Source organism: Antedon mediterranea, chromosome 11 (assembly GCF_964355755.1).
Source record: "Antedon mediterranea chromosome 11, ecAntMedi1.1, whole genome shotgun sequence".
In the NCBI taxonomy this organism is placed as follows: Eukaryota; Metazoa; Echinodermata; class Crinoidea; order Comatulida; family Antedonidae; genus Antedon; species Antedon mediterranea.
In genome coordinates, this window is record NC_092680.1 from 20,122,209 (window position 1) to 20,145,919 (window position 23,711).

At 32.8% G+C, this 23,711-nt stretch overlaps 5 protein-coding genes across 7 annotated transcripts in view; all 5 read right to left on the reverse strand.

Moving 5' to 3' along the window:
• The window catches only part of LOC140061962 (uncharacterized), a 28,035-nt gene extending 18,074 nt beyond the window's left edge, over positions 1-9,961 (reverse strand). The window contains exon 1 of the mRNA XM_072108000.1: positions 9,880-9,961. Within this exon, the coding sequence (XP_071964101.1) occupies positions 9,880-9,940 (61 nt within the window). The 5' untranslated portion in view covers positions 9,941-9,961. The remainder of the gene's footprint in view (positions 1-9,879) is intronic.
• Positions 9,962-10,748: 787 nt separating this feature from the next.
• On the reverse strand, positions 10,749-15,478 carry LOC140061964 (uncharacterized). Of its 2 annotated transcripts, none has more exons than XM_072108003.1 (8): positions 15,379-15,478; positions 14,842-15,267; positions 13,943-14,380; positions 13,373-13,480; positions 12,746-12,928; positions 12,185-12,439; positions 11,687-11,762; positions 10,749-11,413 (listed from the first exon to the last, which is right to left on the reverse strand). In XM_072108003.1, exons 1-8 carry the CDS (start codon positions 15,434-15,436, stop codon positions 11,254-11,256), a joined length of 1,704 nt encoding a protein of 567 aa, XP_071964104.1. In that variant the 5' UTR covers positions 15,437-15,478; the 3' UTR covers positions 10,749-11,253. The 2 variants fall into 2 exon arrangements, with proteins under 2 accessions (XP_071964104.1, XP_071964103.1); XM_072108002.1 differs by having other exon boundaries at positions 14,824-15,267.
• A 582-nt stretch (positions 15,479-16,060) lies between these two features.
• LOC140062896 (uncharacterized) lies at positions 16,061-19,989 on the reverse strand. Of its 2 annotated transcripts, XM_072109285.1 has the most exons (7): positions 19,865-19,989; positions 19,148-19,242; positions 18,573-18,692; positions 18,001-18,117; positions 17,588-17,707; positions 17,325-17,504; positions 16,061-16,704 (listed from the first exon to the last, which is right to left on the reverse strand). In XM_072109285.1, the coding sequence occupies exons 2-7, from the start codon at positions 19,203-19,205 to the stop codon at positions 16,679-16,681; spliced, it is 621 nt and encodes a 206-aa protein (XP_071965386.1). In that variant the 5' UTR covers positions 19,206-19,242; positions 19,865-19,989; the 3' UTR covers positions 16,061-16,678. The 2 variants fall into 2 exon arrangements, with proteins under 2 accessions (XP_071965386.1, XP_071965385.1); XM_072109284.1 differs by lacking the exon at positions 19,865-19,989 and having other exon boundaries at positions 19,148-19,632.
• Positions 19,979-21,566, reverse strand: LOC140062897 (uncharacterized). Its single transcript, XM_072109286.1, has 4 exons — positions 21,411-21,566; positions 20,913-21,099; positions 20,703-20,765; positions 19,979-20,457 (listed from the first exon to the last, which is right to left on the reverse strand). Exons 1-4 carry the CDS (start codon positions 21,436-21,438, stop codon positions 20,298-20,300), a joined length of 438 nt encoding a protein of 145 aa, XP_071965387.1. The 5' UTR covers positions 21,439-21,566; the 3' UTR covers positions 19,979-20,297.
• A 407-nt stretch (positions 21,567-21,973) lies between these two features.
• On the reverse strand, positions 21,974-22,586 carry LOC140062058 (chondrolectin-like). Its single transcript, XM_072108102.1, has 2 exons — positions 22,526-22,586; positions 21,974-22,416 (listed from the first exon to the last, which is right to left on the reverse strand). Exons 1-2 carry the CDS (start codon positions 22,584-22,586, stop codon positions 21,974-21,976), a joined length of 504 nt encoding a protein of 167 aa, XP_071964203.1.
• Between the last annotated feature and the right edge of the window lie 1,125 nt (positions 22,587-23,711).

Genomic DNA, 23,711 nt, shown 5'->3' on the forward strand with positions numbered 1-23,711 from the left:
GTGATGGAAAATATATTGAGTGAACATTGGCACTGAGCTTAAATGTTCCCCGTCCCCTTAATGTCCGCTTTATAGGAGTGTCCCCTCAGTAAAGATTTGCTGTTTTTCCCCTTAATAATAAATTATGATGTCCATCTTATCCTCTCAATTTTAATGTGCTACACCCGATAATAGAATACACATCTAGCTCGTGTGTACTTAAAGAACCTAGTACATCTTTCGAGACGAGTAGGGGTTTACCCCGGTGTATTAGTACATCACAGCCACTGATCACCAACTGGGCCCTCTGGGAGACCAGTCTTTGACTGAAGAGGTTACCCAGTATAAATATATATTTCAATTCAATTCAATAGAATAACTGTACAGTAGACTTCCATTTGATGCAATGTGTTACCCAATGTGCTCAATTTGATTGTGCTACCCAAATCCATGCTATCCATTTGAAATAATTTGCTATCCATTTGAAAGAATGTGCTACCCGATAATCCGTATAGAATAATGTACAGTACAATTATATCCATTTGATTGTGCTACCTAATGTGCTATCCATTTGAAAGAATGTGCTATCCATTTGAAAGAATGTGCTACCCGATAATCCGTATAAAATAATGTACAGTACTATATCCATTTGATTGTGCTACCTAATGTGCTATCCATTTGAAAGAATGTGCTACCCGATAATCCTTATAGAATAATGTACAGTACTATATCCATTTGGCTGTGCTACCTAATGTGCTATCCATTTGAAAGAATGTGCTACCCGATAATCCGTAGGCTATAGAATAATGTACAGTACAATTATATCCATTTGATTGTGCTACCTAATGTGCTATCCATTTGAAATAATGTGCTACCCGATAATCCTTATAGAATAATGTACAGTACTATATTCATTTGATTGTGCTACCCAATGTGCTATCCATTTGAAATAATGTGCTATCCATTTGAAATAATATGCTATTTGAAAGAATGTGCTACCCGCGATAATCCGTATAGAATAATGTACAGTACAATTACATCCATTTGATTGTGCTACCTAATGTGCTATCCATTTGAAATAATGTGCTATCCATTTGAAAGAATGTGCTATCCATTTGAAAGAATGTGCTACCCGATAATCCGTATAGAATAATGTACAGTACAGTACTATATCCATTTATTTGATTGTGCTACCCAATGTGCTATCCATTTGAAAGAATGTGCTATCCATTTGAAAGAATGTGCTACCCGATAATCCGTATGAAATAATGTACAGTACTATATCCATTTGATTGTGCTACCTAATGTGCTATCCATTTGAAAGAATGTGCTACCCGATAATCCTTATAGAATAATGTACAGTACTATATCCATTTGGCTGTGCTACCTAATGTGCTATCCGTTTGAAAGAATGTGCTACCCGATAATCCGTAGGCTATAGAATAATGTACAGTACAATTATATCCATTTGATTGTGCTACCTAATGTGCTATCCATTTGAAATAATGTGCTACCCGATAATCCTTATAGAATAATGTACAGTACTATATCCATTTGATTGTGCTACCCAATGTGCTATCCATTTGAAATAATGTGCTATCCATTTGAAATAATGTGCTATTTGAAAGAATGTGCTACCCGATAATCCGTATAGAATAATGTACAGTACAATTACACATCCATTTGATTGTGCTACCTAATGTGCTAACTATTTGAAATAATGTGCTATCCATTTGAAATAATGTGCTATCCATTTGAAAGAATGTGCTATCCATTTGAAATAATTTTCTATCCATTTGAAAGAATGTGCTACCCGATAATCTGTATAGAATAATGTACAGTAGGCCTACTATATCCATTTGACTGTGCTACCTAATGTGCTATCCATTTGAAATAATGTGCTACCCGATAATCCTTATAGAATAATGTACAGTACTATATCTATTTGATTGTGCTACCCAATGTGCTATCCATTTGAAATAATGTGCTATCCATTTTGAAATAATGTGCTATCCATTTGAAAGAATGTGCTATCCATTTGAAATAGGCCTAATGTGCTATCCATTTGAAAGAATGTGCTACCCGATAATCATAGAATAATGTACAGTACTATATCCATTTGATTGTGCTACCTAATGTGCTATCCATTTGAAAGAATGTGCTATCCATTTGAAAGAATGTGCTATCCATTTGAAAGAATGTGCTACCCGATAATCCGTATAGAATGCACAGTACAGTTATATCATAGTTATATCCATTTGATTGAACTATCTATTGTGCTATCCGTTTGAACTAATGTGCTGTCTGTTTGAAATAATTCAGGTTTTTTTTTTTTTAATATGTTTTGCTATCCATTTTAAACGTGCTAAACAAGTTACATATTTGTTGATATAAATTTGCGGTACACCACGTAGGCCTATATTAGTTCTGAAAAGAACTGTTGAGTTGCTTGACGTTTCGATTTAGGCCTACTCCAAAGTCAAAGTCTCCAAAAGCTATTCCATCATGTCGTATTCGGGGAATCGCCCACAAGTGTTTTCTCAGAGAAGGGTATGTTCTGTATGGGGTTCTGTATGCTATTTGTTAATAATGTACAAAAAATAAAATGAAAAATCATATTAATTATCGGTATGTACGGAGGAAGCTCGAACAAGACGAAGCGCGAAACAAATAAAAGCGCAGCGCGAAACATCTGAAATGATATACAATTTCTCAAAACATGAAAACACAGAATATATTATATTAATATAACTTTTTAATATTTCCAAAGGCTCGGACAAGGAAGAAGGGCCTTAAAAAACTGAATTGCTATAATGTTAGACCACATTTCCATAACTTTTCAAAACTCATCGAACCCTCTGCTAGTAGGCCTAATTAATATAGGAGCGTATCGCCAAATCATTAGAGAAAAAAAAAACATGGCATGAAGATGTAATTAATCAAACAACGGCCAAAGAATACCAACAATTTTAATTTAGGTTTCGATTCGTAATTACTAATGTGGTGGACTAAGCCTAGTTTGAAACTATAGTGACCATTTATTTTAGAAAGAAAGATAGACAAATTTGTTTCCATCTCCATGTTATTGTTAATACCAAGGCACTTTTCAATTAAAAATTCTGGCCTAGTATTCTTGCAAGGTCGTCACAGCTCCAGTTACAAAGGTCGTCACAGCTCCAGTTACAAACGGTGATACAGAGTGTCAATCATTTGACCAGTGAACAGCCCACTGGTAGGATAGTCCTTGAAACCGTCCGTAAAACACATTAATCACTCACATCAGTCATGCCGCTAATGGTTGAAAACCTCACTTTTTGGGGTTTTCAAACGTAACGCTATCCGGGGCTCCTGCGCCTAATGTATATAGACACCTATCTGTATGTTACCATTTCCATATTTTCGTTATTCTATAAATTATCTAGACCTGTTAAATAGCAATATTACAGTACTAACTTTGGCAGTTAGGAGCAGAATTTGACCATGTTCCATCAGCTTGGTAAGTTATAGTATGTTCACCCATCAGGTAGTATCCAATATCACAGATATAAGATACTACACTGTTATAAGTTTCAGCCATACCATATCTCAGACCGTCTACTGGTACGCCAGGATCACCGCAACCAATAACTAAACGAGATATAATAAAGAGTTTTAAAAGTATTAGTTAATTGGCTTTTAACAACATGGGAAGATTATACAACGTTGTAGCACATTACTATTTATAGTATAAAGTCATTTTATTGGGACATTTTGTACAATAGGCACATAAATCTTACTAAGGTATTGGAATTGGTAATTATTTATTTTATTTTCATTTATTCGACTTCTTACTAACTCAGTTAGTGAAGGATCTGGACCAACAGGTGGTAAACAACTCTAAAACGGCCCAGTCCCAATTTGCACAGTGGCTTTGTGTGACAGTGGCTGTGTTTGTTTGGACTAGTACACCGGGGTAACCCCTACTCGTCTCGAAAGATGTACTAGGTTCTTTAAAGTGCGCATGAGCTATGTGTACACTGGACCTACGGTTTATAGTCCTTATCCGAGAAGACTCGTTCTACCACCAGAACCATGGAGCGAGTGAGCCTCGAACCCTTGCCGATGTTATGGCTACGTAATTACGGTTCCACTGTCTTAACCGCTCGGCCACTCACTCGCTTTTGATTATATGCAGGCAATTAAACAATATAACAACCAACCAACCAACCACGTAATAGCCAACAAACTTTATTCCAATAAATATTCGTATACCTTCACAAAAAGGAGTTGAGCCTGACCACATTTCGGTTTCCAAACATACCCTGCTTCTGTCACCTATCAAATTATAACCAATGGTACAAGTGTATATTGCTGTCATGCCAAATGTTGTGCCATTTAAAGAAACCTCTCCATCTATAATATTGGTCAGATCTCCACAATCTACAGCTGTATTTTAGAAAATTAAAACATTTATTGAACGCAATAATTATGTTTCGTTTTTTATTTTTTTATTCTTGTGAAAATTATATAAATGTGATGTATTGTGATGTAGCAGCTAATGAGAAATTACATATCATTATTAATTTATAATATCAAGTTACAACTTTTTTAATCCAATAAATGTAAATAGAAACAAATTATTTAGGAGATTACATCACAAAGGCATCAACATAGGCCCCACTGAACATTCTGAACTTTACTTGATTATCAAAAGAGTTTTGTTTCTTTGCTAATAATCATGTCAATCAACAATTAAATATTTCTAAAAATAGTAGGCCTATACTGACTCTGCAAATTAATTAATTAATTAATTATTATGTTTCTTCCTTTTATTATAGGGTATTATTCACTTTTCCTAACTATAGATATTTACATACTTTTAACCATTCTATTATAAATAAACAATTTCAAAGTTATTGAAAGTTTATTTAAAAATTCCGAACCAGATTTGACTTTGAAATCATGTCCATTAAATTGCACAAACAAAATTGAATTCTACTTACTAAATATAGATCGTTCACATATATATCCAAACCCATTGCTGCCGCCCCAGTTTCCAAGTTTATCAGAACAAAGTAAGTCCATTAGGCGCAGGAGCCCCGGATAGCGTTACGAAGTCGTTAACTCTGTCAACCCATGGTCAGCCCAACTAATGTGTTTTTCCCAAGGACAACTTATCAATAACTAAACTTTGTCACCACCCATAAGTGTGCTGTTCATTTCCTATTGACCAATGAACACCAATGTAACTGGACCTGAGTTACTTGCTATTCGACCTTGGGTGCAAATTATACAATTAATTGATGTTAAGGCCACTGACTACTCTTTTCTGTATAGAAACACTGAATTGACTGAATAAGAAAACCCTACAATAATTTCTACTACTACTTGATATGGTGTTATACAACAACTATATTAAAAGAATTGAATGTATGGAGAATGAAAAAAAACAATTGTTAAACGTTATATGTAAAACATCACTTAGATGATATCTATCAGATATATCATTTTCTAAACATTGTTTCATTAGTTATATCACGGAAAAATAAGTTAGTTATAAATAAGTAAGTTATTTCTCCATGAAAGTTTCTCCATTGTTATATTCACATCACATATATTTATATTTGGTTTTACACGTAATATTTCATTAAGAATTTCATTTTCTGACAATGTGATTGAAAAATGATGATGTTAACTGTTGGGCCTACAGAAATGATACAAATTCTCAGTTGATATGACACAAAATTTACAGAATTCAGCACTAACAACATACCATATTCTTCAGTTCAGGTCACAAGTTTCAGGGGCGACAATGCAAACATCCCGCCAAAATTGTCCTTCATATCTCTGTATTGCCAAGTAACACACGGGAAAAGAACAAATAAAAAACAAAAACCTTTCAAAACAGACCTATTTCTGTTTTTAAAAAGATTGAAATGAAATAATTCTTTTTAAACACTGTACTGTACTTGGAAACACGTACTTGATTTGTGATATCCTCCGTTAAAAATACAGTAGAAAGTGTCCCCTTAATAGGGGTTCTACTGCCCCTGGAACAATTCCTAAAAAAACATGTCCTCTTCATAGAGGTTTCGCAGAAAAAAACCAATATACTGATCTGGACTCGGAAATTTAAAATGTAGCAGGCAACGTTTCATAATTATTATGATATCCATTTTTATTTAATAACGATAAATGGATATAAATATTTCGTCTTTTTTGTTATTTTGTGATGGAAAAAATATTGAGTGAACATTGGCACTGAGCTTAAATGTTCCCCGTCCCCTTAATGTCCCCTTTATAAGAGTGTCCCCTCAGTAAGGATTGACTGTTTCGCCCCTTAATAATAAATGATGGTGTCCATCTTATGTCCTCTCAATTTTAATGTGCTACACCCGATAATAGAATACACATCTAGCTCGTGTGCACTTTAAAAAACCTAGTAAATCTTTCGAGACGAGCAGGGGGTTACCCCGGTGTATTAGTACATCACAGCCACTGATCATCAACTGGGCCCTATGGGAGACCAGTCTGTTTCTGAAGAGGTTACCCAGTATAAATATATATTTCAATTCAATTCAATTCAATTCAACGTAAGGTGGTGTTTGGCATGTTGTGCAGGAGGGAGGTCAGACAATATTGTCATAAAATGTATTCATTAATTTGCTTTTCCTTCATCCAATCTACATAGTAGATGGATGAAGCTATTGTTCTAACCACGTGACTATGTGGCGTAGGTTTTTTTTTTTTTAATATATCCACACACACACACACACACACACATATATATATATTTATATATTTGCTACAATAATGTACACTAATTTGTTACTGAACTATGGAGATTTTTTTTTTTCCGAAATAAAAGATGAATGAATGAATGAATGAATAGAATAACTGTACAGTAGGCTCCCATGTGTTACCCAATGTGCTCAATTTGATTGTGCTACCCAATGTGCTATCCATTTGAAATAATGTGCTATCCATTTGAAAGAATGTGCTACCCGATAATCCGTATAGAATAATGTACAGTACTATATCCATTTGACTGTGCTACCCAATGTGCTATCCATTTGAAATAATGTGATATCCATTTGAAATAATGTGACTATCCATTTGAAAGAATGTGCTACCCGATAATCCTTATAGAATAATGTACAGTACAATTACATCCATTTGATTATGCTACCTAATGTGCTATCCATTTGAAAGAATGTGCTACCCGATAATCCGTATAGAATAATGTACAGTACAATTATATCCATTTGATTATGCTACCTAATGTGCTATCCATTTGAAAGAATGTGCTACCCGATAATCCTTATAGAATAATGTACAGTACTATATCCATTTGATTGTGCTACCCAATGTGCTATCCATTTGAAATAATGTGCTATCCATTTGAAATAATGTGACTATCCATTTGAAAGAATGTGCTACCCGATAATCCTTATAGAATAATGTACAGTACAATTATATCCATTTGATTATGCTACCTAATGTGCTATCCATTTGAAATAATGTGCTATCCATTTGAAAGAATGTGCTATCCATTTGAAAGAATGTGCTATCCATTTGAAAGAATGTGCTATCCATTTGAAATAATGTGACTATCCATTTGAAAGAATGTGCTACCCGATAATCCGTATAGAATAATGTACAGTACAATTATATCCATTTGATTGTGCTACCTAATGTGCCTTCCATTTGAAATAATGTGACTATCCATTTGAAATAATGCTACCCGATAATCCGTATAGAATAATGTACAGTACAATTATATCCATTTAATTGTGCTACCTGATGTGCTATCCATTTGAAAGAATGTGCTATCCATTTGAAAGAATGTGCTACCCGATAATCCTTATAGAATAATTTACAGTACTATATCCATTTGATTGTGCTACCTAATGTGCCTTCCATTTGAAATAATGTGACTATCCATTTGAAATAATGCTACCCGATAATCCGTATAGAATAATGTACAGTACAATTATATCCATTTGATTGTGCTACCTGATGTGCTATCCATTTGAAATAATGTGCTATCCATTTGAAAGAATGTGCTACCCGATAATCCTTATAGAATAATGTACAGTACAATTATATCCATTTGATTGTGCTACCCAATGTGCTATCCATTTGAAATAATGTGCTATCCATTTGAAATAATGTGCTATCCATTTGAAAGAATGTGCTACCCGATAATTCTTATAGAATAATGTACAGTACAGTTATATCCATTTGATTGTGCTACCCAATGTGCTATCCATTTGAAATAATGTGCTATCCATTTGAAAGAATGTGCTACCCGATAATTCTTATAGAATAATGTACAGTACAGTTATATCCATTTGATTGTGCTATCTATTGTGCTATCTGTTTGAACTAATGTGCTGTCTGTTTGAAATAATTCAGGTTTTTTATTTTGAATATGTTTTGCTATCCATTTTAGACGTGCTAAACAAGTTACATATTTGTTGATATAAATTTGCGGTACACCACGTATATTAGTTCTGAAAAGAACTGTTGAGTTGCTCGACGTTTCGATTTACTCCAAAGTCAAAGTCTCCAAAGCTATTCCATCATGTCGTATTCGGGGAATCGCCCACAAGTGTTTTCTCAGAGCAGGGTATGTTCCGTATAGGGTTCTGTATGCTATTTTTTAATAATGTACAAAAAATGAAATGAATAATCATCGGTATGTACGGAGAAAGCTCGAGCGGAAGTCGAGGTTACTTTTGCCAACAAGACGAAGCGCGAAACAAATAAAAACGCAGCGCGAAACATCTGAAATGATATACAATTTCTCAAAACATGAAAACACAGAATATATTATATTAATATAACTTTTTAATATTTCCAAAGGCTCGGACATGGAAGAAGGGCCTTAAAAAACTGAATTGCTATATGTTAGACCACTTTTCCATAACTTTTCAAAACTCATCGAACCCTCTGCTAGTAGGCCTAATTAATATAGGAGCGTCGCCAAATCATTAGAAAAAAAAACATGGCATGAAGATGTAATTAATCAAACAACGGCCAAAGAATACCAACAATTTTAATTTAGGTTTCGATTCGTAATTACTAATGTGGTGGACTAGAAGCCTAGTTTGAAACTATAGTGACCATTTATTTTAGAAAGAAAGATAGAAAAATGTGTTTCCATCTCCATGTTAATACCAAGGCACTTTTCAATTAAAAATTCTGGCCTAGTATTCTTGCAAGGTCGTCACAGCTCCAGTTACAAAGGTCGTCACAGCTCCAGTTACAAACGGTGATACAAAGTGTCAATCATTTGACCAGTGAACAGCCCACTGGTAGGATAGTCCTTGAAACCGTCCATAAAACACATTAATCACTCACATCAGTCATGCCGCTAATGGTTGAAAACCTCACTTTTTGGGGTTTTCAAACGTAACGCTATCCGGGGCTCCTGCGCCTAATGCACTCCACCTGCCGTCAGAGGTTGTCATAAAACCAAATGCACAATCAGTATCTCCTACATTAGGTTCTCCAGATCCCCAGTATAAATACTCAACAGTTTCTCCAGATTCCCAGTTCCAGCTGGATAGCATCGTTCTATCTGTTCCCACCTCACGGGATAACCCAATGGCATAGGCTCCATTTGCACAGTTTTCCTGCAGGATATCCAATATAGCATTGTTTTCTTCTGTAGTGTTTATACTCACAAGATTATAGTCTGCATCACACAATCCTTTAATTTCATTCCAAGTTTTGTATTCGGTGAAGTGTGTCACAATTACAAACGTTGCTTTATAGTTTGACGATCCAACAGAAAATTCCGCACAAGCTATCGGTAAGAAAAATCCTGTGAGTAGGACAGTTTTAGTTATTAGAAGTTAATGCCTACAGTTTTTTAATCAAAATGTTAAGTATATTTGTTTTTTTATACTGTACCTTGGCAATGTACAACTGCGACGACATAGATATTGAGTATTAGGAAAATCCTTTGAAACATTGTAAAACATAACTTGTATGATATTAGCTTCTATAAGGAAACATACTCTTAATATTATATCTTGATAAGAGGGCGCTCTTTTAAGGAAACATGATTTTAAAATAGTCCTTTTGGTGTTTTTTAAGTTGTGGTTTCTTAACATCAACTAATAGTCATATAGAGGTCCTTTATCAAAATGTTTACCTTTACCTTTCAGTATATTTAGTACGGTATGCATTGTAAGTTATTCATGTATAACGACAAGGAAAACCGGCGTATTAACCAGATTCCAATAATCATTCTGGAAACCTGCTATGTACAGAAACTCGCTTTTGATATACATTTAACAATATAAATAAATATGAAATAAAAATACATTTTACTTGGTGTGGGAGGTCGCCGTTTGTTATCCGATGTTCATAAATTATTTACTCTCCAAATTGTTATAGCAAAAAAAACGTTACTTATTTTACTTTTTTTTGGAAAAAAAAACACCACTAAATACGGGTTGGCGGATTGGCCGTATTTTAAAAACATATTCCCTTCTTTCGTTTTACAGGAAAGTGTCACCTTTTGATACTGTGTCCCAAAAAGAGATTCTACTGTATTTTGTATAATACATAAACTAAGATATTTATTACATTAATCGCTGTGATTATAAGTGAAATAACGAGTAAATCGAGACTTTTCACATCAAAGATTAAATAGGTTTTTGAGGAAATAATCTTTAATATGTATTTTACTTCCAGTTTAAGCTGACGAGTATAATCGCTTTCAGAACTTTATTCAACCATAAGAAAATAAAACAATAGTACTAAAGAGGGGAAAACAAAAACACCCACAAAGATGCTGAAGTGAAATGGTTGTGCATCAGTGCTGTATACGCAATACATAGAACGCAACTATTACTTTATGCTAACGAAAACGAAACCTTTATTGTAGCAATGAAGGCCATCACAATACTCATCTGCCTAACTCTTTTAAGTGTAGAGCTCACAAGCATTTTTAATTTACATTTTAACACTTGTTTTCAAATTGATTATTTATGATTATATATTCCAGAGGCTTCAAGATTAAGAATTTAGATTTGTTTCTTTCTACTCTGCCTAAAATAATATCATTAATAAGTTGCCAAAGCTAATGTTAGTGTTTTCTATTCTAATGCAATCATTTGTACAGCTGTTCTATCCACATTTTAGCTTTATTATTATTCTACTATTAACACATTAATATTAACCTTGATAGTTGAACTACCTGTAACCTTATCATTAACGTTCTTTATAAAATGTAAATAATATACAATGACAATTTAATTGTATATATTATTTCTACATTTATTCTGTAACCTCAACATAAACAGGTTGTTGCACGTCTTCGTTGAATCCTCCATACGCGGCATTCTCTTCAATCACGTGACATACATTGACTGCTTTCTGTGACTTTTCTGATGTTTTCAATTCGCTTTCAGATTTACAAAAGAGTTGGTCATGAAATCTGAATATAAATATAGTATATTTATATTTATATATATATTCATATTGATTTCTATTATCATAGGAATATTTGATAATAGAGCATTTCATTTGTATCACATTGTGGTGCTTTATCATGTAAGATGGTAATGCTATGGTAGGTCTATATGATACTAGGAGATACACATGTGGAACACACGTGGTAGTTTACTCAATGTATTAACACCAAGAAAAGTTTCTGTTACTTAGTTCAGGCAATTAAGATACCAAAGAGATTATTATGAAGTATACCTACCTATATAACAGCATTACTATAACAACAGCAAAAACCACATTTAATGTTACAGATGATATCACTACCGCAGTCAAGTCTGAAATAAACAATAGTAGCATTGCCATCTTAATTCATAAAACTACTACGTAATAGTCCACATTATCAAAATTGTGTAACTTTTAGTTGGTTTGTTGGCCTATTACTTTGAGTTGCTTTGGTAGGTTTTAACATCATTCGTCGTTTATTGGTCAATAATTGTTGTGTGAGTGCGCGCTTCTATATTATTGTTTGTTCAATTGGTCGTTTGTCGGATGACCCTTTTGTAGCGGGTAGGTAACATTTTTGGTTAGATAACATTTTGGTTAACTTATGTTCTTGACATATTGATAGTTCAGTGTTTGTGACATCCTCGGATACTCACATTTTCAATTTCCATAAGTGCTCAATTGTATATTAGTAATGCATAACCAACAACATTTGCTAGTCATTGTTCTGAAAAACTTATATTTTACAACCTACCAAATATTGATTCCTCTTCATTTACTAAGCTACAATCAGTCATCCTGATATCATCACTATATGTTAAATCATTATCGATGGTCTCACTAGTGGGTAGCAACGATGTCAGGTGGTGAGTCGTGGTTTCATGATGAGTGACGTCAGTTGATGCGTCCAAAACAGTCTCACTAGTGGGTAGCAACGATAACAAGTTGTTAGTCGTTGTTCCATGATGAGTGACGTCAGTCTCAAGAGTTGAAGTTACTGGAGGATTTGCTGGATAAATTAGAACAAATAAATCAGATAAACCAACAGAAAAACACAGTAAATGATTAATTTATTTAATACGCATAAAACTTCTTATGAACTAATTCTGTAAAAGACTGTAATGTACTAGATATCTAAAATCAAAATACTAAGTTGGCTAACTTCCAATAAAATCTATTGATAATACATTGGAAATATATTTCAAATACGGTATGACGTTTATCTCATTATGTCACATGGTGTGTTTTTTGGTCAATGTTGTTCAGTCAGTGTGAATGTTGGAATACCTTTGATTTTAACTCGTGTTATAATTACCGATAGTAATCGTAGGTATCAACGACATCAATTGATTAGTTGTTGTGCCAGGAGGCGTCGTGACGTTAGTTGATGCGTCCACAACAGTCTCACTAGTAGGTAGCAACGATATCAGGTGGCTAGTCGTTTTTCTATGAGTGACGTCAGTTGCTTCTTCAAGAGTTGAAGTTACTGGAGGATTTTCTATATAAATTAAAACAGACAAACGGTAACACGGTATATAAATTAATTGTTTAGATACACATACAATATCTTATAGGCCTAGACTCTGTAATGTTCTAGATGTCTGAATCAAAATACTAAGTAGGTTTCCAATAAAATATATTGATAATACATTGGAAATATAGTTTCAAATAATAATAATAATAATATCCTGGATTAATATAGCGCCTAATGTTGTGAAACCTCTAAGCGCTGAACATTATTACCCCAGTCATTTTTTCCTGATCAAATACGTATGGAAACATACTCTCATAATGCAGCTAGTAATCAGCGCAAAGTTGTGTACGGTATGACGTTTATCTCATATTGCCATGACATGTTTTTCGGTCAATGTTGTTCAGTAAGGGTCAATGTTGTTCAGTAAGTGTGAATGTTGGAATTGATTTTAACTCGTGTTATAATTACCGATAGTAATCGTAGGTACCAACGACATCAATTGATTAGTTGTTGTACCAGGATGCATCGTGACGTCAGTTGATGCGTCCAAAACAGTTGAAGTTACCCGAGGAGTTGCTACAAATTAATGTAATGTAAATATGACTAATCATAACCCAATCGAGAAAATATATTCTTATTAATATAAAGGAACAATCATAAAACATTATCTTATAACTTAAAAATGTAAAGCTTTATTGCAATATACACTGTAAAGTTTTAAAATGCAAAAGCTATTCCGAATAGAATTTCTGTTTTGCTATTCTTAAAAAGTTGGTAAAAACAACTACGATATATTTTGTACCTTGCTGATATTCACGTTTTAGTTTATTTTCTACTATCTCTAAAGTATTACTATTAATCTATTAATTACTATAAGAGCTGAACTATATGCTGTACAATTTTTAGATTTTTTTAAAATAATCTAAATATTAATATTACTTCTAAATTTGAACTATGCTTGTTTAAATAAAACAATTTTTTAAAGTAAAGAGCATTGTTACATACAGATGCTACAGGAACTACAACTATTTCACTTACTTGGAACTGTTTTTTCACATATATATCCATACCCACTGCCGCCTCCAACAAGTGTTTCAGAACAAGGTAAGTCACCCCACCTGCCATCAGAGGTTGTTATATAACCAAATGCACATTGTGTATCTCCTACATTAGGTTCACCAGAAGCCCAGTATAAATACTCAACAGTTTCTCCAGATTCCCAGTTCCAGCTGGATGCCATCGTTCTATCTGATCCACTCTCACGTGATAACCCAATGGCATAGACTCCATTTGCACAGTTTTCCTGCAGGATACCAAATATAGCATTGTTTTCTTCTTCAGTGTTTATACTCACAAGATTATACTCTGCATCACACAATCCTTTAAGTTCATTCCAAGTTCTGAATTCGCTGAAGCGTGTTACAATTACAAACGTAGCTTTATAGTTTGACGATCCAATAGAAAATTCCGCACAAGCTATCGGTAAGACATAATGCAGTGAGAGAAGAACCATTTTAATTATTAGAAGTTAAATGCCTATAGTTTTTTTTTATCAAAATGTTAAATATATTTGTTTTTTATACTGTACCTTGGCAATGTACAACTGCGATGACATAGATATTGAGTATTATGAAAATTTTTTGAAACATTGTAAAACATAACTTGTATGATATTAACTTGTACAAGGAAACATACTCTTAATATTATATTATATATTGATGAGAGGGCGCTCTTTTAAGGAAAACATGTTTTTAAAATAGTATTTTGGTGTTTTTTGAAGTTGTGGTTTTTTAACAATATAAGGAAATAGTAATAATTTTAAGCGACTTGAACTATGCTTGTTAAAAAAACCTAATGTCTTTTAAGTAAAGAACATTGTTACATACAGATGCTATAGGAACTACAACTATTTCACTTACTTGGAACTGTTTTCTCACATATATACCCATACCCATTGCTGCCTTGCCAGTTTCCAAGTTTGTAAGAACAACTTACGTCATCCCACCTACCATCAGAGTTTGTTATAAAACCAAATGCACAATCATTATCTCCTACATTAGGTTGACCAGATGCCCAGTATAAATACTCAACAGTCTTTCCAGATTCCCAGTTCCAGCTGGATAGCATCGTTCTATCTGTTCCCATCTCACGTGATAACCCAATGGCATAGACTCCATTTGCACAGTTTTCCTGCAGGATATCCAATATAGCATTGTTTTCTTCTTCAGTGTTTATACTCACAAGAATATAACCGTCATCACACAATCCTTTAAGTTCATTCCAAGTTTTGAATTCGGTGAAGTGTGTAACAATTACAAACGTTGCTTTATAGTTTGATGATCCAACAGAAAATTCCGCACAAGCTATCGGTAAAAAAATGCAATGCAATGAGAAGAATCGTTTTAGTTATTAGAAGTTAATGCCTATAGTTTTTTTTATCAAAATTGTAACATTATTTATTTTTTATACTGTACCTTCGCAATGTACAACTGCGACATAGATATGGAGTATTATGAAAATCCTTTGAAACATTGTAAAACATAACTTGTATGATATTAGCTTGCGTACAAGGAAACAGACTCTTAATATTATATTATATATTGATAAGAGGGCGCTCTTTTAAGGAAAACATGTTTTTAAAATAGTCCTTTGATGTTTTTTTAAGTTGTGGTTCTTTAACAATATGAGCACTTAGTAATAATTTTAAGCGACTAACTATAAAGATCTTTATCAAAATGTTTTTATAATTGTATATTATTAAAGTAGGCCTATGTATTGTTAGTTTGTCAAGTAACTACAAGGAATACAGTACCTGTGTTCTGTACAGTATACCAAACAAATAGAGCCTGGAGCGATAAAACATCGATACAATAAAAAACGGCAATAAAAATGGTGATAGTTACGAAATGGTATTAGTGCGCGTGACATAGAAACTAAAATTAACTCAATTTATGGAAAAAAGAATGAATCTTTAGACTTGAAATTGCCCTTCAAGTATATGTATGTCAAAATACATTACAAAGCTGTTGACACAAGGTGTAGGCCTTCATAACAAAGGAATAAGAAAACCGTGATCAACTTCAAAGCATTTATTTTACAACGAAGTTATAATAAGTAGCTGGTGTGTTATAAAATAAAAATAATGCAATGGTACAAATATATTAATTCTGTGAAAATAATGTTCTATTCTTTAAAATAGAGTAAACCCTTTCATCTTTCATCTCATAAAAGTATTGTATCATTAATCAATTAATTAAAAATTAGTATTAACAATTATTACACAATTATTTTAATGAACAAATAATGTTAATTAAAATTAACATTATTTGTATATGAACAATATCAACCATAAGTTTTTACTCATTTACAAGCTAGATGAGACCTACTCTCTTTATCATTTTACTGATATTTATATCAAAAGTTAGCAGCAGTGCATTTGTGGTGAACTGTCTGTTAATTTGTCTAAATGTTTAAATATAAGAATTCTAACAAAACTAAATGCTAATTATAAGAAAAATACCAAATATATATCAAAGTGCTTATCATTCAACAAAAAGGAACATTAATTACCAGAGAAACGTTTTATCAAGTATTTATTAACAATTTATATCTTGAAACTAACAACACCAATGTTAAATAAAATGTATACAGAAATAGGTATATAATATCGTAAATTATAAGTTTATGTTATCTCGAACACCATGAGTAACACAGTGAAACGTATTATTACAGTTGCCTTGAATCATGGTTGTGGATGATGAACTTGAAGTATGGCTAAGTGCAGGGGCAGTATACAACAACTGAAAAGAAGAAAAACTCTTTTTGATCAATGTCATGGCATACTTATAGTTTCCATACATACTTTAATATATTTTAAATAATGTTGATAAAAAGTATTTCATTTAGGAAGAAAGCGTAAATTAAAGAAAACAATTAAATAAACACAACGTTGATCTAGTTGGCTTAATAATAATATTCTGGATTTATGTAGCGCCTAATGTCGTGAAAATTCTAAACGTTTTAGCCTCCTACATACAAACTGAAAACATTTACAAAAAATAACATCTAGACATTTGCAAGTGGCTTGGTTTGCTTCAATTAATTACAAGTAAATGAAACTTAAGTAGTTTAGAGAAGGTGTAAATAGTTTAAGAAGAGGGAGAATTAAATTAGGCCACAAAATATCCACAATTCTTGAATTCTGTAATTATTGTTTTTTTTTCACTTTATTGTTATTTAACCATGTTTGTCACATTACAATATTTAGTTGGTGTTGTTTTGTGTCTCCCATGTGTTATTTCCTAACTTTACAACCAAATAAATATCTCATCATGATTGTGCGATTTTTCTCTAATATTGTAGTTGATGAACTAAAAAATAAAATGATTATTCAACTTATATTAAATATAGGAGAACCTACCTTTACAAGAAGGAGTTGATCCGGACCAACTTCCATCTTCCAAACACATTCTGGTCGTGTTACCTATCAATTCATAACCAACCGTAGTACACGTATATGTAGCTGACATGCCAAATGTTGTGCCAGATACGTAGGAAACCTCTCCATTTATAATATTGCTCAAACCACCACAATCAACAGCTATAAATATAGATTATTGTGAACATTATTAATTAATATTAATAATTGTGTTACTCTCAGTGAAATAAACTGAAATACTATACCTAATTCACACAATGATCCTGATGTACCAGATGGACATTGACAGATAAATAATGATGAGGATGATGAAGTTTGCAGGCATGTTCCACCATTCTGACAGAAATTGTCGAGTTGGCAGGGATCTGTAAATAAACATACATTTATATAGATAAAAATTGATTCTACATATTATTTCAGATAAATTGATTTATCTAGACTAGTCTAATATGACAACCTGTAGTCTAAGTGCTAGACGACAAATCGTTTCATAAGTATAATAGGCCTGCTTGATAATACGGCGTTTCGATTTTTTTCTGAAAATACTAGCGCATGTAGTATACATATGAAACCCCATATGTGCCAAAATATGTATCTTTTTACTAATTTCTAGACTAATAAAGCTTAAGCACTGCAAACACTATGTTCATTTGTCTACCTCCTACTTCACAGCGTGTTCCAGAATAGGCAGTTGGACACGAACAAAAATAAGATGTTGACGATTGATGACAGGTCCCACCATTCAAACATGGACTACTTGAACAAGGAGAAACAACTGAAACAAATAAAAATAAAATCAACTGATGATATGTAGACCTACCAACTGAACAAAATAGTGTGCTTTGTACACATGTTCCATTATTCATTAAGATGACAGAGATTTTTAAAGACTGTATCAGTACTAAATATGATTATGAATTCAGGACTTCATTTCTTGCAATGTTTTGCAATATCTGGTATGACTGTAGATCAAAATTCTGTATTTTAAAAAAGATCATTTAGAAAATACTTATCCTTGAACATTTCCCACCATAGTACAGGCCGAAATCATTTTTTCCAAACATAGGTGTTTATAAATCAGTTGGAGATGCAACATATAATTAAATATTTGTACATTCATGCCGTTTCATAATATGCCTAATTGAGCTGGAATCACTAGTTTATCGAGACAAAAACTAGAGACTTGAGACAAGACCAGCCAACCTGTAGATTGTTCATTGCTCTACCTACCTACTTCTTCTTCACAGTGTGTTCCAGTATAACCTGATAGACAACTACACAAATATATATCAGGTAACTGTGTACAGGCCCCACCATTCAGACATGGGCTAGAGTAACAAGGATTTATAACTGAAACAAATAAAAGAAAAATCAACTAATAATGTACCAGCAGCTGGACCGAAAAAGTGTGATTTGTAGGCACGTTCCACCCTTCATACTGGGTTGGCAGAGATCTGTAACTAGTGTAACAGTATAACTATTAATATTGGCTATAAAATTAGACAAATGCATAATTTATTGGTCTATTTCGTGCCATTTAAGCATTTTAAACCAATGTTTGACATACCACCTAGTTGAATGTGGAATTGTCCTCTTTATCAATGATTGCCATGCGAATCCTAAAACCGTACTAAGAGATTAACAATGACAATAGTAGGGGTAATGTCACAGATACCTAGTGGTATAGGACTTTAGTGACTACTGATAAAAACTATAACGGAATACGGGTAAACATAAGGAAAAGATCAGCCATAAAAAGAAAGAGATGGCAAGCTTTAGTCAAACACTATAATAATATTGCATACCTTGGCATTTTACTACGGTCACATACAAGTAAAATATCAACCAGATCTTGAGAAACATAATTGGAAGCTTGGTAGCAGAAAGATCGTCAGGAAAACTATTTAAAAAATTTGTATTCAAATGTAATATAACAAGGAAATTGTAAATCGATGTTTCGAGGGCGCTATAACAATGATACATTCCTAATTCTAATCGATCAGATGTGCCTATAGTTTATTGTCAAATAATAAAATAATTTTGTCGAGTACTCCTCATATCCTACGCGAAACAAGGCCATGGCTGGCCCAGTCGCGTGCGCAAATTTGAGTTATTGTTTACCGACCAACCAACATAGAGCTATAGAAAGCTATAAAGAATTGTATTAATTAAAAATAAGCTATCCAATACAAGTGCTAACTAGAGGGCAGCAAATTAGGCCTTATCTCCGACTAACGTAATGTTTCCGCGTACAGGATTTCAAATGATTTTGTTTTTATGTCAGTTTCAATCTTATACGTGGTCTCATAATTCATTAATTATTATTCAGGCAGCCAGTAGAGCACTAATGAAAAAGTAATATTTATATTTTAAGCTCTGGCCCATTATTAAATTGGACTACAAGTCACGTCCCCCTCTGAGAATAGTTGAACTGTATAATGTTTAAAATAAGAAAAGCAATCTCTCTTTTATGGTATATTTAAAATAAATATAAACAAATATATTTGTTTTTTATACTGTACCTTCGCAATGTACTCTCTTAAATTGGTCGACTGAATATTCTGAATTATACTGAAACCTTTATTACAGCAATGAAGGTCATCACAATACAGCACTCATCCGCTTACAGTAACTCTTTTTAAGTATAGAGCACACAGGTATATTTTGTTTACGTTTTTAAAATTGATTATTATTATATTTAAGAGGCTCAAGATGAAAAGGTCATTTCGATTTCTTTCTTTCACCTCTGCCTAAAAATAATATCATTAATAACATATTTTATGTCAGTTTTCTATTCCTAATGCAATCTTTTGTTCAGCTGTTCTATCCACATTTGTGTTTTTATTCTACCTACTATAAAACATTATTCCTAATCTTGAGAGTTGAACATAAACGTTCTTTATAAAATGTAAATAATATACAATGACAATTTAATTGTTTATATTATTTCTACATTTATTCTGTAACATCAACATAAACAGGTTGTTGCACGTCTTCGTTGAATCCTCCATACGCGGCATTCTCTTCAATCACGTGACATACATTGACTGCTTTCTGTGACTTTTCTGATGTTTTCAATTCGCTTTCAGATTTACAAAAGAGTTGGTCATGAGATCTGAAGATAAATATATGTACATAAATATTTGTCTAGTATCATAGGAATATTTGATAATAGAGAGTTTCATTTGTATCACATGTGATGCTTGTATCATGTAAGTTTGAGTTAAGGATAAGGCTAGGAGATACACATGTGGAGCACATGTGCTTTTTACTCAGACTCTAAACGTTAGAGGACAGTTATGAACATAAATACTTTAGTTCAGGCAATCAAGATACAGATTAGTCATGTCGTCTACCTACCTATATAACAGCATTACTATAACAACAGCAAAAACCACATTTAATGTTACAGATGATATCAGGCTTGAAATAAACGATAGTAACATTTCGAAGTACTGAATTGTATATTAATAATGCATGATATAACCAACCATTTTGCAAGACGATTTTCTGAAATATATTTTGTCAATTAGGTCTAGGCCTACACAAAAATATTTATTTTGCAACCCACCAAGTTTTGATTCCTCTTCGTTTGCTAAGCAACAATCAGTCATCCCGATATCATCAGTAATTGTTAAATCATTATCGGTGGTCTCACTAGTGGGTAGCAACGATATAAGCTGGTTAGTCGTTGTTCCATGATGAGTGACGTCAGTTGCTTCCTCGAGAGTTGAAGTTAGGCCTTCTGGAGGATTTGCTTGATAAATTAAAACAAAGAAATCAGATCAACCAACAGGTAAACACAGTATATGATTTAATTGTTTAGATACGCATAAAACATCATATAAACTAATTCTGTAAAGAACTGTAATGTGCTAGATGTCATAATACTAAGTAGGCTAACTTCAAATAAAATATATTGACAATACATTGGAAATTATACATTCAAATACGGTATGACGTTTATCTCATATTGGCATGTGTCACGACATGTTTTTCGGTCAATTTTGTTAAGTCAGTGTGAATGTTGGAATCCCTTTGATTTTAACTCGTGTTATAATTACTTACCAATAGTAATCGTAGGTATCAACGGCATCACTTGATTAGTAGTTGTACCAGGATGCGTCGTGACGTCAGTTGATGCGTCCACAACAATTGAAGTTACTTGAGGAGTTGCTACAAATTAATGTAATGTAAATATGACTAATCATAACCCAATCGAGAAAATCTATTCTTATTAATATAAAGGAACAATCATAAAACATTATCTTATAACTTAAAAATGTAAAGCTTTATTGCAATATACACTGTAAAGTTTTAAAATGCAAAAGCTATTCCGAATAGAATTTCTGTTTTGCTATTCTTAAAAAGTTGGTAAAAACAACTACGATATATTTTGTACCTTGCTGATATTCACGTTTTAATTTATTTTCTACTATCTCTAAAGTATTACTATTAATCTATTAATTACTATTAGAGTTGAACTATATCCTGTAAAATTTTTAGATTTTTTTAAAATAATCTAAACATTAATATTACTTCCAAAGTTGAACTATGCTTGTTAAAAAAACCCAATGTCTTTTAAGTAAAGAGCATTGTTACATACAGATGCTATAGGAACTACAACTGTTTCACTTACTTGGAACTGTTTTCTCACATATATACCCATACCCATCGCTGTCTGTTAGTGTGTCAGAACAACTCCCTTCACCCCACCTACCATCAGAGTTTGTTATATAACCAAATGCACATTGGTTATCTCCTACATTAGGTTCACCAGATCCCCAGTATAAATACTCAACAGTCTCTCCAGATTCCCAGTTCCAGCTGGATGGCATCGTTCTATCTGATCCACTCTCACGTGACAACCCAATGGCATAGACTCCATTTGTACAGTTTTCCTGCAGGATATCCAATATAGCATTGTTTTCTGCTGCAGTGTTTATACTCACAAGACTATAACCGTCATCACACAATCCTTTAAGTTCATTCCAAGTTTTGAATTCCCTGAAGTCGGTAACAAGTACAAACGTTGCTTTATAGTTTGACGATCCAACAGAAAATTCTGCACAAGCTATCGGTAAGAAACATGCAGTGAGAAGGACAGTTTTAGTTATTAGAAGTTAATGCTTACAGGTTTTTTTTTATCAAAATTTTAACAATATTTGTTTTTTATACTGTACCTTGGCAATGTACAACTGCGATGACATAGATATTGAGTATTAGGAAAATCTTTTGAAACATTGTAAAACATAACTTGTATGATATTAGCTTCTATAAGGAAACATACTCTTAATATTATATCTTGATAAGAGGGCGCTCTTTTAAGGAAACATGATTTTAAAATAGTCCTTTGGTGTTTTTTAAGTTGTGGTTTCTTAACATCAACCAAATAATAGTCATATAGAGGTCCTTTATCAAAATGTTTACCTTTACCTTTCAGTATATTTAGTACGGTTTGCATTGTAAGTTATTCAGGTATAACAACAAGGAAGACCTGCGTATTACCCAGATTCTGATAAACATTCTGGAAACCTGCTATGTACAGAAACTCGCTTTTGATATACATTTCACAATATAAATAAATATGAAATAAAAATACATTTTACTTGGTGTGGGAGGTCGCCGTTTGTTATCCGATGTTCATAAATTATTTACTCTCCAAGTTGTTATAGCAAAAAAACTTTACTTATTTTACTCTTTTTGGAGAAAAAAAACACCACTAAATACGGGTTGGCGGATTGGCCATATTTTAAAAACATATTCCCTTCTTTCGTTTTACAGGAAAGTGTCACCTTTTGATACTGTGTCCCAAAAAGATATTCTACTGTATTTTATAATACTTAAACTAAGATATTTATTACATAGATCGCTGTGATTATAAGTGAAATAACGAGTAAATCGAGACTTTTTACATCAAAGATTAAATAGGTTATTGAGGAAATAATCTTCAATATGTATTTTACTTCCAGTTTAAGCTTGCGAGTGTAATCGTTTTCAGAACGTTAGTCAACCATCAGACAATACAGCAATAGTACTAAAGAGGGGAAAACAAAAAACCCACAAAGATGCTGAAGTGAAATGGTTGTGCATCAGTGCTGTATACGCAATACATAAAACGCAACTATTACTTTATGCTAACGAAAACAAAACCTTTATTGTAGTAATGAAGGCCATCACAATACTCATCTGCCTAACTCTTTTAAGTGTAGAGCTCACAAGCATTTTTAATTTACATTTTAACACTTGTTTTCAAATTGATTATTTATGATTATATTTCAGAGGCTTCTTAAGACATTATTTTTGTATCTTGTTATCCACATTTTAGCTTTATATTCTACTTATCTATTAACATCTATATAACGTTAG